The sequence below is a fragment of the Phasianus colchicus genome, chromosome 13 (assembly GCF_987193195.1).
Source record: "Phasianus colchicus chromosome 13, bPhaCol1.hap1.1, whole genome shotgun sequence".
In the NCBI taxonomy this organism is placed as follows: domain Eukaryota; kingdom Metazoa; phylum Chordata; class Aves; order Galliformes; family Phasianidae; genus Phasianus; species Phasianus colchicus.
The window spans coordinates 350,450-361,951 of record NC_143448.1 but is presented as its reverse complement, the minus strand read 5'-3'; the positions used below and the strand labels follow the sequence as shown (position 1 = coordinate 361,951).

Sequence of the window (11,502 nt, the reverse complement as noted above, 5' to 3'; positions counted from 1 at the left end):
CCATCCTTGGAGCTCTGCCCTCCCCTGAGTCGCTCTCCCACCTCCCCAGGAGATCCCTGAGGGCTCTCCGTCCCCCCACTCTCCCGGTCTTCTTCGCCCCCCACTGCCCTTCGAGCCCCACTCAGGCTTCAGGCCCCGTGCCCCCCGTCCCCCACCCAGGGTATTTCACTGCCTTCCCCCCACCTCCACCACGGGTCGCCTACAACCCCTGGAGTCCCTCAGTCTGACCCCTGGGGTTCCACTCTCCCCCCTGTCCCCACCTCCAATTCCCCCATTCTCATCGATGGAGTCCTCGTCCACCCCTCCCCAGTTGTTCCTCCACCAGTGTCTGCCCCTGTTCCCCATTCTGACCCCCAGGGTCCCATGCCTGGCCCCCTCCCATCCCGTTCCTTCCTCAGTCCCCCACTCTGATCCCTTGTGTCCCCTTTCCCGCCCCCCCTGTACGTCTTCCCATTTTGTCCCGCAGATTCATCCCCCCCCCAGTCCCCTCTACCTGACCTCCAGAATTCCCTGTCCCCCCAAATACCCCCACTCTAATTCCCCTATTCTGAACCATAGTCTCCTACCATCCCCCAGTCCCCTCAGTTTGCCCCCCTCCTTCCTGACCCCATTTTCTGATCCATAGAGTCCCCTGTACCCCCCATGCCCTCCTTCCTGACCTCTAGAGTCCATTCCCCCATTTTGACCCCCAATATTCCCTAACAGGACCCCCCCTATGTCCCATAGTAGCCCCCCACAACCACCAGCTCTCCCCTCCCTCCTTCCCCCAGGCCCCCTTTCCACTCATGGAAGCTTCATTCTCCTCCCCCCAGTCATCCCCCCACAACCCCCACTCTCTGCCCCAGACCCCCTTTACAGAATCACAGAATCACAGAATGGTCAGGGTTGGAAGGGACTTCAAGGATCACAAATCTCCAACCCCCCTGCCACATGCAGGGCCACCAATCTCCCTGTTTAATGCTAGGCCAGGCTGCCCAGGGCCCCATCCAATCTGGCCTTGAACACCTCCAGGGATGGACAGGGCATCCACAACCTCTCTGGGCAGCTGTTCCAGCACCTCACCACTCTCTCTGTAAAGAATTTCCCCAACGTCCAACCTAAATCTCCCCTCCCTCAACTTCAAACTATTTCCCCTCGTCCTGCAGTCATCAACCCTTTCAAAGAGTTGATTCCCCTCCTGTTTTAGGCTCCTTTTAGGTACTGAAATGCTGCAATGAGGTCACTCCTCAGCCTTCTTTTCTCCAGGTTGAACAAGCCCAACTCCCTCAGCCTGTTTTCATAGGGGAGGTGCTCCAGTCCCCTGATCATCTTCGTGGCCCTCCTCTGGACCCTCTCCAACAGCTCCCTGTCTTTCTTGTACTGGGGGCTCCACACTTGGACGCAGTATTCCAGATGGGGCCTCACAAGAGGGGAACAACCAAGAACAATCACCTCCCTGTCCCTGCTGGCCACCCCTCTTCTGATGGAGCCCAGGATACCATTTGCCTTCCGAGCCACAAGGGCACACTGCTGGCTCATGTTAATTCATCCATCAAGACCCCCAGGTCCTTCTCCACAGGGCTGCTCTCAAGGACCGCTCCTTCCAGTCTGTAGGGATGCCTGGGATTCCTCTGGCCCAAGTGCAAAACTCTGCACTTTGCTGTGTTGAACCTCATCAGGTTCACCCAGGCCCACCTTTCTAGCCTCTCGAGGTCCCTCTGAATGGCATCCCTTCCTTCAACCGTGTCAACCGCACCACTCAGCTTGGTGTCGTCAGCAAACTTGCTGAGGGTGCACTCGATTCCGTCATCGATGTCATTGATAAAGATGTTAAAGAGCACCGGTCCCAAGACAGACCCCTGGGGGAAGCCACTCATTACCAGCCTCACCTGGACATGGGGGCATTGATGACCACCCTCTGTCTGCGGCCTTTCAACCAGTTTCTTATCCATCGAGTGGTCCACCCATCAAATCCACATCCCTCCGGTTTGGAGATAAGGATGTGGCAGGGGACCACGTCAAAGGCCTTGCTCAAGTCCAGGTAAATGACATTGGTCGCCTTTCCCTTGTCCACCGATGCCGTCACTCCATCATAAAAGGCCACCAGATTGGTCAAGCATGACCTTCCTCTGGAGAAGCCGTGCTGGCTGTCACGGATCACACGCCCTTTCCTCATGTGATCAAGCATGTCATCCAGGATGATCTGTTCCATGATCTTCCCAGGCACAGAGGTGAGAATTCACTGGCCTGTAGTTCCCAGGGTCCTCCTATTTTTTTTTTTAATATTTTATTTTTTTTAATTATTTCTTTTACACCCTATAGAAGCTCCCCACAACTCCCCAGTTTTTCCCTTCCATCCCTCCCTCCATCACCAGAACCCCTTTCCACCCCACAGCAGTCCCACTCACTCACAACTTCCCCCCCTAGATTCCACACAACCCCCCTTTCCAGCCCAAAAAAGTCCCACTGGCCCCTTTCTCACCCCACCCACACCCTCCTTTATCCCCTCTTATCCCCACTTGGAATCATGCAGAAGGATCTGCATGAGACATCCTAGAGAGGTTTGGGGGCTCCAGGGGGCTCTTCTGGACTCAACCAGAAGAGTCTGGAGATATCCCAGAGGGACCTGGTGTAGGGATCCTGCTTTGGCAGGGGGGTTGGACTCGATGATCACTGGAGGTCCCTTCCAACCCCTACGATTCTGTGATTCTGTGATACTGTGACCTTGGGATGTCCAGGGAGTCCCCGGGTTGGTCCTGTGGCACCATGGAAGGATCTGGAAGTTCCCACTATGGGCCCAAGAGCTCTGAGGAGTCCCTGGGCTGATCTGGAAATGGCCCAGCAGGGTCTGGTAGGGTCCAGGGAGTTCTCATGTGGGTCTGAGTGGTCCTGGAGTCATCCAGAAGGGTCTGGGGATGTCCCAGAGGAGTCCTGGGGTGTCCAGTGGGTGCTCATGCGAATCTGGGGGGTCTGGCCATCCGTCTCATCATCTGCTGTGACATGACCACAGCACTTTCATCAGTGGTTTGGACTCACGGCGACAAGACGCACTTTGTCAACTGTGTCACCAAGGAATCATAAGAATTGGAATCGTTGGAACTGGTTAATATGGACTGCTGTTTGTACTCTACAGAACCCATCCTTGTTCAGTGTATTAATTTTAGTTTAGCTACTTTTAGGATTGTTTTTGAACCGTGCTTCTTTTTCTCTTAATAGCGAAGGGGGAGATGTGGGATAAAAAAAGTCATTATCTTGCTAATGAGTAAAGAAACTTAGCAGTAACTTGAGCCAGACGTAAACACACACGAGGCTCCTGCTTCCTACATGTAAGTTGCTGTTGCACGGGTATAAAAGGTTGTAAGCATCTTCAGTAAAGGTCCTTCATCGTTCCTTCTGCACCAGCAAGGGAGTCTGAGCCTCTCCGCACCAGCAAGGGAGCTCGGAGCCCTCTTGCCAACAAAGAGGAGAGGAGAGGAGAGAAGGAGAGGAGAGAAAAGATTGAGCAGAACAAAGGAAAAAGGGAAGAGAGGAGCTTGTAAGGGGGAGAAGAGTGATGAACGAGAGGGGAGAAGAAAGAGGGCAGAACAGAAGAGAGGATACAGGTAAGAAGAGCAGATCTAAAAAGATCCTTTTTCGGAGCAGGACACCATCACTCTGATCAGAGTGCTGTCATCTGTTCCCAGGCCCTAGAAAGGAAAGCAGCCCCGTGCAGCTAACACAGAACGTGCTGGAGAATCACTGACAGACACAAAGGTCTCAGTGCCCAGTCTTGTGCAGGAGCATTTACCTGCTCTTAATTACAGCAATTTTGCATTAATGGAGCGATCCATTAGCAGCTAGTGTGGAGAAGAGGAGGCCCAGGGCAGACCTTATTGCTCTCTATAACTACCTGAAGTGAGGTTGTAGTGAGCTGGCTGTTGGCCTCTCCTCTCATGTAACTGGTGACAGAACTAGAGGGAATGGCTTCAAGCTGCACCAGGGGAGATTTACGCTGGACGTTAGGAAATACTACTTCTCTCAAAGAGTGGTCAGGCAGTGGAATGGGCTGCCCAGGGAGGTGGTGGAGTCACCGACCCTGGAGGTGTTCAAGGAACGTTTGGATTTCATGTTGAGGGATATGGTTTAGTGAGAACTATTGGTAATAGGTGGACGGTTGGACTGGATGATCTTACAGGTCTTCTCTAACCTTGGTGTTTCTGTGATCTTCTGTTCTATCATTCCTGCAGCACTCTCAGCTAAATCTGGACTGTCCCTCAGAAATATTGCATTTTCATTGCTAGCAGTCTTCTAATTGGCCTACCACAGCTATTACCATTTTCAAGACCTGCTACTTTGTGCTGCCAATCAAATTTCTTAGCTCCTCTCCCCCCTGCCCCAATGGCAGTCACACTTCACTCTGCTAGGGACACAAGGACCCTTTGAAACATGGAAGATGTGTCAGATGCCATCCTCAAGGGAGCAGTCAGATTCTAGCAAGAACACATACACAGCATCCGTTAGGATCAGGGCCACCACCTGGGTGCTGCCCACATTTTCTAGCCATAACCTAGCTAAGTACAGAACCATGACCACGGCTCTCAGCATCACTGCAGCACTCCAGCCATCATCATTAGCAGGACAAGGCCTGCCCTTTCACACTACTTATGAAGCTTGTAGTTCTCATTAATGTGATGAATCTCTTCATTGGTGCAAGAAGCCAGAATTTCAATCAGGCAACCTTCATCTTTCCTGCTCCCTAGGGAATTGCCATGGCAAGATTTAAGATACCAGCAACTGCTTGTGACGTGCAACCAGGTTTCTTTAAGAGTTAGTAATAAATAAGAAAACATACATAACAAAGCAGTAAATCCTTGGACAGAACTTAAGCAATACAGAAGGAAGATTTCCAAACCCTCACAGCACTCCTTAGTTCATGCACATCATACATGGTGGTGGGAGTCATCCCAATGATCACCCTCTCAAAATTCCCACTCAGCTCTGACTTCAAGTCATCAATCAAACCCTAGAAGGCCAAGAGGACAGAAGGAACTGAGCTGTTCACCACTTCTCTTCAGGCTCCAACCTTCCTTGCATCAACAACTGCTCTGAACTGAACAAGAACAAAACAACCCAGGTCAGGTAAAGTCTCTGCTGACCTTTCTCTTACGGAGATTAGGTCGTTTCGCACTTTTCACCTAAGTGACACAACCACGTTCACACATCTCTGAAGACCACCTACCCTGCCAATAGTGCTCAGAACTTGCTGACACTGGGAAACGTTTAGTTTGGTCAAGACACCAATGATGGCATCTTCATCTGTGCCTGAAACCAACAAATGGAAGCCAGTCAGGCTGCTTGCACAAGAATCAGAAGAGCCCTCTGCTCTTGTGCCACCTCCAGTACCCTACACAGACGGTTCTCAACAGCCCCAGGACTACAGCTATGCGCACAAAGCTGCCAGGACCCACACCACCAGAGCAGCTGCATTTTGGGACATGAAGGGCAGTCCTGTTTCCACTTTTCAACGATTTTTAGGGCAGTTGTGCAATGTGTTTAGGACAGTGGAGCATTGCAAGCAGCTATGCTTCCCTCTAACGGATCACCAGAGCAGCCATTCCCAGCACTGGGGAAAAAATAAAAGTTGACCTGTGGAGGGAGATCAACTTACCAAAGCCCTTCATGACCTTCCTGAGCGCCTGCGCTTCTTGCTCAGCGCTGAAAACTGAGGCCCGCTTGATTGTTGCCTAAGGTCACAAGGAAAGGATTTAGTAAAGGCAGACTTGCACGCATAAGAGTTGAACTGAAAACAAACAAACAAAGAAACACACAAACATAAAAGAGGTGAACACAGAGATAGTAAAACTCCACCCACACGAGTGATGTTGTATCAGGCTTCTGTCTCACGCAGCAGTCTGCTCTAGTGGGACTTCCAGGCACATCAGAAAGAAGCCACAGGGGCACAACTACATGGAGAACATATCTCCACATTGCTGCCCATGGAGTCTCTGGTTTCCAGTGAAATAAAAGCTGGGCCACCTGGCACCTGTGTTCAGGCCCACCAGGCCTTCTTCCTAGCAGTTCTCCATGTCAATCATAAAGCAGTGTGCTCCCATCATAGCCCTAGTCCTGACTTGTAGCAGTAAGGACCATTATTCTGCACCATTACCTTTGCTCTGCTCGGCACTGGTGAGGCTGCACCTGGAGAACAGTGTCCAGGTCTGGGCTCCCAGTACAAGAGACAGATGGACATGCTGGAAAGAGTCCAATGGAGGGCTACCAGGATGGTGAAAGGACTGGAACACCTCTTCTATGACAAGAGGCTGAGAGAGAGGGGGCTGCCCAGCCTGGAGAAGGGCAGCTCAGGGGGATCCCACCCATGGCCATCAATCCCTGCAGGGAGGGGCAGAGAGGACGGAGCCAGGCTGCATCCAGTGGAGCCCAGTGCCAGGACCAGAGGTTGCCACCAAACATCAGGAGCACTCCCGCACTGTAAGTGCTGCAGCACTGGCACAGGCACCCACAGAGGCCGGACACCCCTCACAGCGGGGGCAGTCAGCCGCGCCTGCCGCCGATCCACGCAGCCCGAGTACGCCCGGAACGGGCCGGGTCCGCCCAGCACCGACCGACTCGGTCGCTCCACGGCGGCGGCGGCGGCTCGGGTACGACGGAAGGACGGCCCGGCCCCGGCGGGCACCGGCCCACACGGTCGCGCCGTGGCAGCGGCCGTACTGCGCACGGTCTGTCCGGCTCCGAGCGGCTCGGCCGCTCCGCAGCGCCGTGGAGAGCGAGCAGCTCTGAGCGAGCCTCCGCTGTCGCGTGGGAGAAGGCGAGGGAGAGCGAGCCGCGGCGAGAGCCGGCGCCCGCGGCGGAACCACCGGGCCAAGACGACTTCCTCCGCACGGGACTCTGAGCCGCGGAACGACTGGCAGCTTTGATCGAGCCTCTGCTGTCGCACCGTGCGGCGCCGTTACCTGCAGCACTCACGTTCCTCTGTTGCATGGAGTGCTGTGCTGGTCTGAGCAGAAGTAGGTGCTTTCTTCTGTCCCGCTTTCTTCGTCCTGCGGGAGCTGCCTGCTCATGCTGGGACCGTGCTGCAAACAGACACGTGGAGTCTGCAGGACCCCGTGCACCTCGGTCTCCCCCTGTGCTCCCACAGATGTAATGACGGGCTCCGGTGCAGTGTGGAGAGACTCCTGAAGGGTGAAGAGAAGAATTTCTGCCATGAATAGGGATCAGCATTCGGCTCCCCATCACTCCGGGAGGCAAGCACAGGGAAAGACATTTGGCTAGCCTGCCACATCCAGGCTGGCCAGTGGTGATTTGATTGCACACCCTCAAAACCTCAACTTAGTGTGGGACAGTGCAATGACTCTGGTATTGCCCTCCAGTGCTGCAATGCAGCTTTAGAAGAACCTCGTGAGGAGGAAGTCGTCTTGGCACGTCATAACGCCGAGACGGGTTCCTTGTTCCTCGGGAGGTGACAGTATAAGAGCACGCTCTCTCGCACGCAGCGCAGCACCACGTTCAGCGGGACGCCGGAGGCTCGCGAGAGCTGCCGGTAGTTGAGCGACTCAATCTTGACATCGTCTGCAAGGAGAAGGCACAGCCTCACTGCCACAGCAAGCCACATTCCCATGCAACATGATCGTGACCAAATCCCATAGAAAAGGTCTTTCGGAGAAACAGCTCTTGAGCTGTGGTTCCTTCGGGACGAACTCACGCTGTACCCCGAGCTTTGCAGACAATTCTCTGCTGCTCCCGGCCATTTCCAGAGAGCAGGGATAACACACCCAGCCAGACGTGGGACAGGAAGGGGAAGGTGGCTGTTGCCTTCTCACCAGGGATGATGTCGTTGGGAGACTGGAGGTCCTGCAGCCACAGCACCCCGATGTCCAGCTGGAAGACAGGCCTTAGCACCGAAACTGCCTCTTCTTTGCTGTGGAATTGCTCTCGGACTTTCCTCCCGAACGGCTGCACGTGGGCCCCCTGCTGGATCCAGAACCAGACCTAAGATGCAATGACCACTTAAAAATAGTGGAAGCTGGTTTTCTCTTTACAACCAGCTCCTTTCCTCGGGGCTGAGCTCTGGGCCCGAGGCACGTTCTCCCGCTGCCCTCTCCTCCTCCCCACTCCCAGCTCTGCTCTTCACACCATCCCACCCACACCTCAACTCTTTGTGCCTAAACGGGAGGCTGATGTGCAGGCCATGGCTGCCTGTGTGCAGCTGGGCTTCCCAGGGCAAACAGCAACCCTCAGTACATCCCAAGGCTGAAAATGCCATCAGGAAAGAGAGGCGAGCTCAAGGGGCTGAGTGCAGGGACACCTTTCTTCCTCCCGGGCTGCTTCCCCTCCTTTGTGCTTTTGCTAGCAGTCCTTGGAGAGCAAGGGGATGCTCACAGCCTATTGCTAGCAGTTACAGTTGGGCTGAAAAGCCACCTGTTGGGAAGACCAACAAGGAAATGGGGGAAAACCAGCAGAATTTCAGGGGAGAGCCAACCGGTTCATTGCAATTGCCAGCCCAAGCAAGGGACCTTTTGACCAGCTACGGAAACAGGCAGCGCCATTTTTAAAAAGTTGATTTCGTTTTTATTCAATACGAAAGGATTTGGGTTGTATTTCTCAACACAGCCCAAAATGAAACCCCAGTGTCCAGGATTTCTGCTTAGCAGTGAGTCATTCAGCCTCCAGTCAGACACAAGGAGAAGCCTGACCCTGTGGCTACATCACCTCTTCTCTCTCCAGGCCCGGCTAGCTGTATTTCAATCTCATACTAGACCGGTCAAGCCCTTATCGGTTCTTTTTGCTTTCCTTCTTGGCTTTCTTCCTCAGCTGAGCAGCACTTGCCTTGGGTTTTTTCACTGTCTCCCAAGTCTTAGTCCCAAGATCGTGTGAGTCCTACAAGAATCAATTCAGAAACGGTCAGGGAACCTTCACAGCTAACAACTGGCTGACAGCTCGCTTTGGGAGCTCAAGTCACCCTCCTGGGCAGCTTTGGCTGCCAGTACTGGAAACCGCCTTCCTGACATTAGGGCACACTAGAAACTCCACTTCTATCTCAATCCCAAAAGACCCACACAAACTAGAATCCAAAGCCATCTTCTGCAAGGCAGCACCTGCACAGGGGTTGGACACTGCCTGGCAGTGCACAGAGCACAGCAGCAGCAGCAGGATAAGATGAGCTTGCACCTCAAGGCTTCTTGCGTGCATCAGGTACAGCACGCACATCGAAGGAGGGACAGAACTATACCACTTTCAGCAGTGCCGGGACACACTACCGTAGGCAACAGCTACAAATTGTTCCCTCCCTGCCTATTGTCTGTGCCTTTCTATCAGCCTCAGAGAGCATGACTTACTGGCTTATGGCACCTGGAAATTGGCATGATTACAACTGACGCACAGAGAAGCTGCAAAGTGGCTCCGCAGAAGAGATCGTGGTGCAGCACATTCTCCGCCAGCGTGGGCTCAGGGATCTCAGCTGGGGAGAAATGCCCTTCAGGAGCCTGCTGCTCTCCCACTCTCAAGGAGGCTGCTTTCTACAAGAGGGTAAAAAGAGTCATCATTCTCTCATGCACATTGGTGTTACAGGCTGACTTAGCTGTTCTGAAGATATCCTTGGTCTACTGACCCAATAACAAAGAAGGGCATGAAACGCAGCTGCATCGTCTTTTACCACCTGCCGAGGAAAAGATTCCTCCAACTTGAGCATTGCTCCACTTGCAGGTGAGGGGAGCAGGAGCTGAAGAGGATAGGTGGACATGAAATAAGGGAAAAGCTTAACAGAAAGCAGATTTGTTGCAGACAGTGCCACAAGCTGTGTTTGAACAGCACCACCTTAGCGCACACTTACAGTAAGGCACACCTACCTTGCAAGGGCCACACAGGCACCTATTGCTCCCCTGAGTCCCAACTCCATTTCTCAGCCACTCATACTCTCTTCCTTGATGTTCTGCAACAGAAAAGTCACAAGACGGAAATTCAATTCATCGCATACGTCATCAAACCTCCCGTCTCATTGCACTCGCACTCATTTCTCTGCATGGTAAATCAGGGGAGTGCTTACTGAGTGAGCGGCATTTACTGCCAATTGCTAGCAGCAATCTATGCCTAACTCTAAACTACTAACAGTAACCTATGCCTAACGCTAAAACTAAACACTAAAACTACGCTAACACTAACATCAACAACAAAACCCAGAAGGGGGACCTAACTCCTAAAAGGGGAAGATGGAACTGGAGGCCTGCAGAACCGCAGAGGAGCAACAAGGTGGAGGAGGAGCAGATGTTAAACAATGCCACCCAGCTAATGCTGGGGGTGGGGCCGCGCGGCGGGTAAGGAGCCCAGCGCCCGGGCCAGCGATGGCGGAGCTGTGACCGCGCCGATGCGGGGCCTGGCACGGTGGTGTGGTGCCAGGCCAGCTGTGCCGCAGGCGGATCCACCTCTATGGGCTCCTCTGGAGGTGGATCCACCTCCATGGGCTCCCCATGGTCGGTCACAGCGGTGGTCTGGGTGTGATGGAACCGAGCTCTCTTCCTCCTCTCCCTCCTCCACTTGATGGTCACGGCGGGCCCCCTCCTCCTCTTCGGTTCTGGGGCCCCCAGCTCCCTCTTCCCGTTTAAAACCACGCTATCCTCTTCTCTCGCTCTCTTCGTGCTGGACATGGCTGCCACCTGCCCAGCACTCTCGGAGACGAGTGCGCCGGGTGGGGCGGCAGCGACCAAGGTGACAGCTGTGACATGGGGAAGGTTCTGCAGTGGCACCTGTGCTGCTGCTGGGAGTGGCGTTCTGCATAGGACAAGGAGGGGGCTGGAGGACGGGGCACGGGACGGGAGCTAGAAGGCGCTCCCTGTGCCCAGCGGGCAGCCCTTCTCTCCGGCGAGCAAGAGGGCACAGGGGAGCCGAACCCAAGAAAAGGGCCCTCGGCCTCTTTCACCCTCTCCACACATCACACAGAAGCAGTTCATCATAAGGGCACTGAAGTTGTATTTTCTGAATATGCAGCATTTGGGACGCTGACTTACTCCTGTATTTGTATCAAATGTAACATGGAGAGAAATGCACAATAATTTGCCATTTCTAATGAAATAAAAATGGTAAAGCAACAACTGATGTTTTCAAAATTGCTTTCACGGTTATCCTGTAAGCATGGTAATCCAAGCCTCGACCACCTACTGCTTTAACTGCAGGCACAGTAAAGCAGGTAATAATTCAACTATTATACCACTTGCATTAAGAAGCTTTTGCTTTCCCTTTCTTACTCAGAGTACAGAAACATTTCTGTTTTTTTAAGAAAATGTTAAGAATCTAAATAATATCTCTGAGACAAGAGACCAATCATCTGACAAATTCCACATGGGTATGAAGTATCTCACTGCGCCCACATTGCTCTCAGGAGGTGCAATGTATGAACTATGAAATTTAAAGCCATATAGCAGATTATGTCCAACAGTAACTTTCCTTCTACTTATTTATACCAGTTTCTTACTACTTGACTTCTTTCTAATTTGAAGACAGCAAGTTGTCTCACTATTTAAAACCTCTGTTTCA

General features: G+C 53.1%; 2 protein-coding genes and 1 long non-coding RNA gene across 3 annotated transcripts; all 3 read right to left on the bottom strand.

Annotated features, from left to right (window-relative positions):
- Positions 1–5,173: 5,173 nt before the first annotated feature.
- LOC149916082 (uncharacterized) lies at positions 5,174–7,065 on the bottom strand. Its single transcript, XR_016470744.1, has 3 exons — positions 6,930–7,065; positions 5,627–5,702; positions 5,174–5,280 (listed from the first exon to the last, which is right to left on the bottom strand). It is a non-coding gene; the product is annotated as an uncharacterized LOC149916082 (long non-coding RNA).
- Positions 7,066–7,399: 334 nt separating this feature from the next.
- On the bottom strand, positions 7,400–8,522 carry LOC149916081 (uncharacterized). The gene is made up of 3 exons (XM_090149604.1): positions 8,505–8,522; positions 7,797–7,965; positions 7,400–7,545 (listed from the first exon to the last, which is right to left on the bottom strand). The coding sequence occupies exons 1-3, from the start codon at positions 8,520–8,522 to the stop codon at positions 7,400–7,402; spliced, it is 333 nt and encodes a 110-aa protein (XP_090005730.1).
- Positions 8,523–8,745: 223 nt separating this feature from the next.
- On the bottom strand, positions 8,746–10,330 carry LOC149916080 (protein MANBAL-like). The gene is made up of 5 exons (XM_090149592.1): positions 10,019–10,330; positions 9,822–9,904; positions 9,584–9,694; positions 9,312–9,491; positions 8,746–8,853 (listed from the first exon to the last, which is right to left on the bottom strand). Exons 3-5 carry the CDS (start codon positions 9,662–9,664, stop codon positions 8,746–8,748), a joined length of 369 nt encoding a protein of 122 aa, XP_090005718.1. The 5' UTR covers positions 9,665–9,694; positions 9,822–9,904; positions 10,019–10,330.
- Positions 10,331–11,502: the final 1,172 nt, after the last annotated feature.

Excerpts from the sequence above, each read along its gene's own strand:
- LOC149916081 (XM_090149604.1), bottom strand. Across the intron at positions 7,546-7,796 it reads TCCCAACGACATCATCCCTG|ACGATGTCAAGATTGAGTCG; the intron begins GTGAGAAGGCAA and ends TTCTCCTTGCAG.
- LOC149916080 (XM_090149592.1), bottom strand. The coding sequence starts at position 9,664 with ATGCTCAAGTTGGAGGAATCTTTTCCTCGGCAGGTGGTAAAAGACGAT. Across the intron at positions 9,492-9,583 it reads ATGCCCTTCTTTGTTATTGG|AAAGCAGCCTCCTTGAGAGT; the intron begins GTCAGTAGACCA and ends ACCCTCTTGTAG. Across the intron at positions 8,854-9,311 it reads TTTCCAGGTGCCATAAGCCA|GACTCACACGATCTTGGGAC; the intron begins GTAAGTCATGCT and ends TGATTCTTGTAG.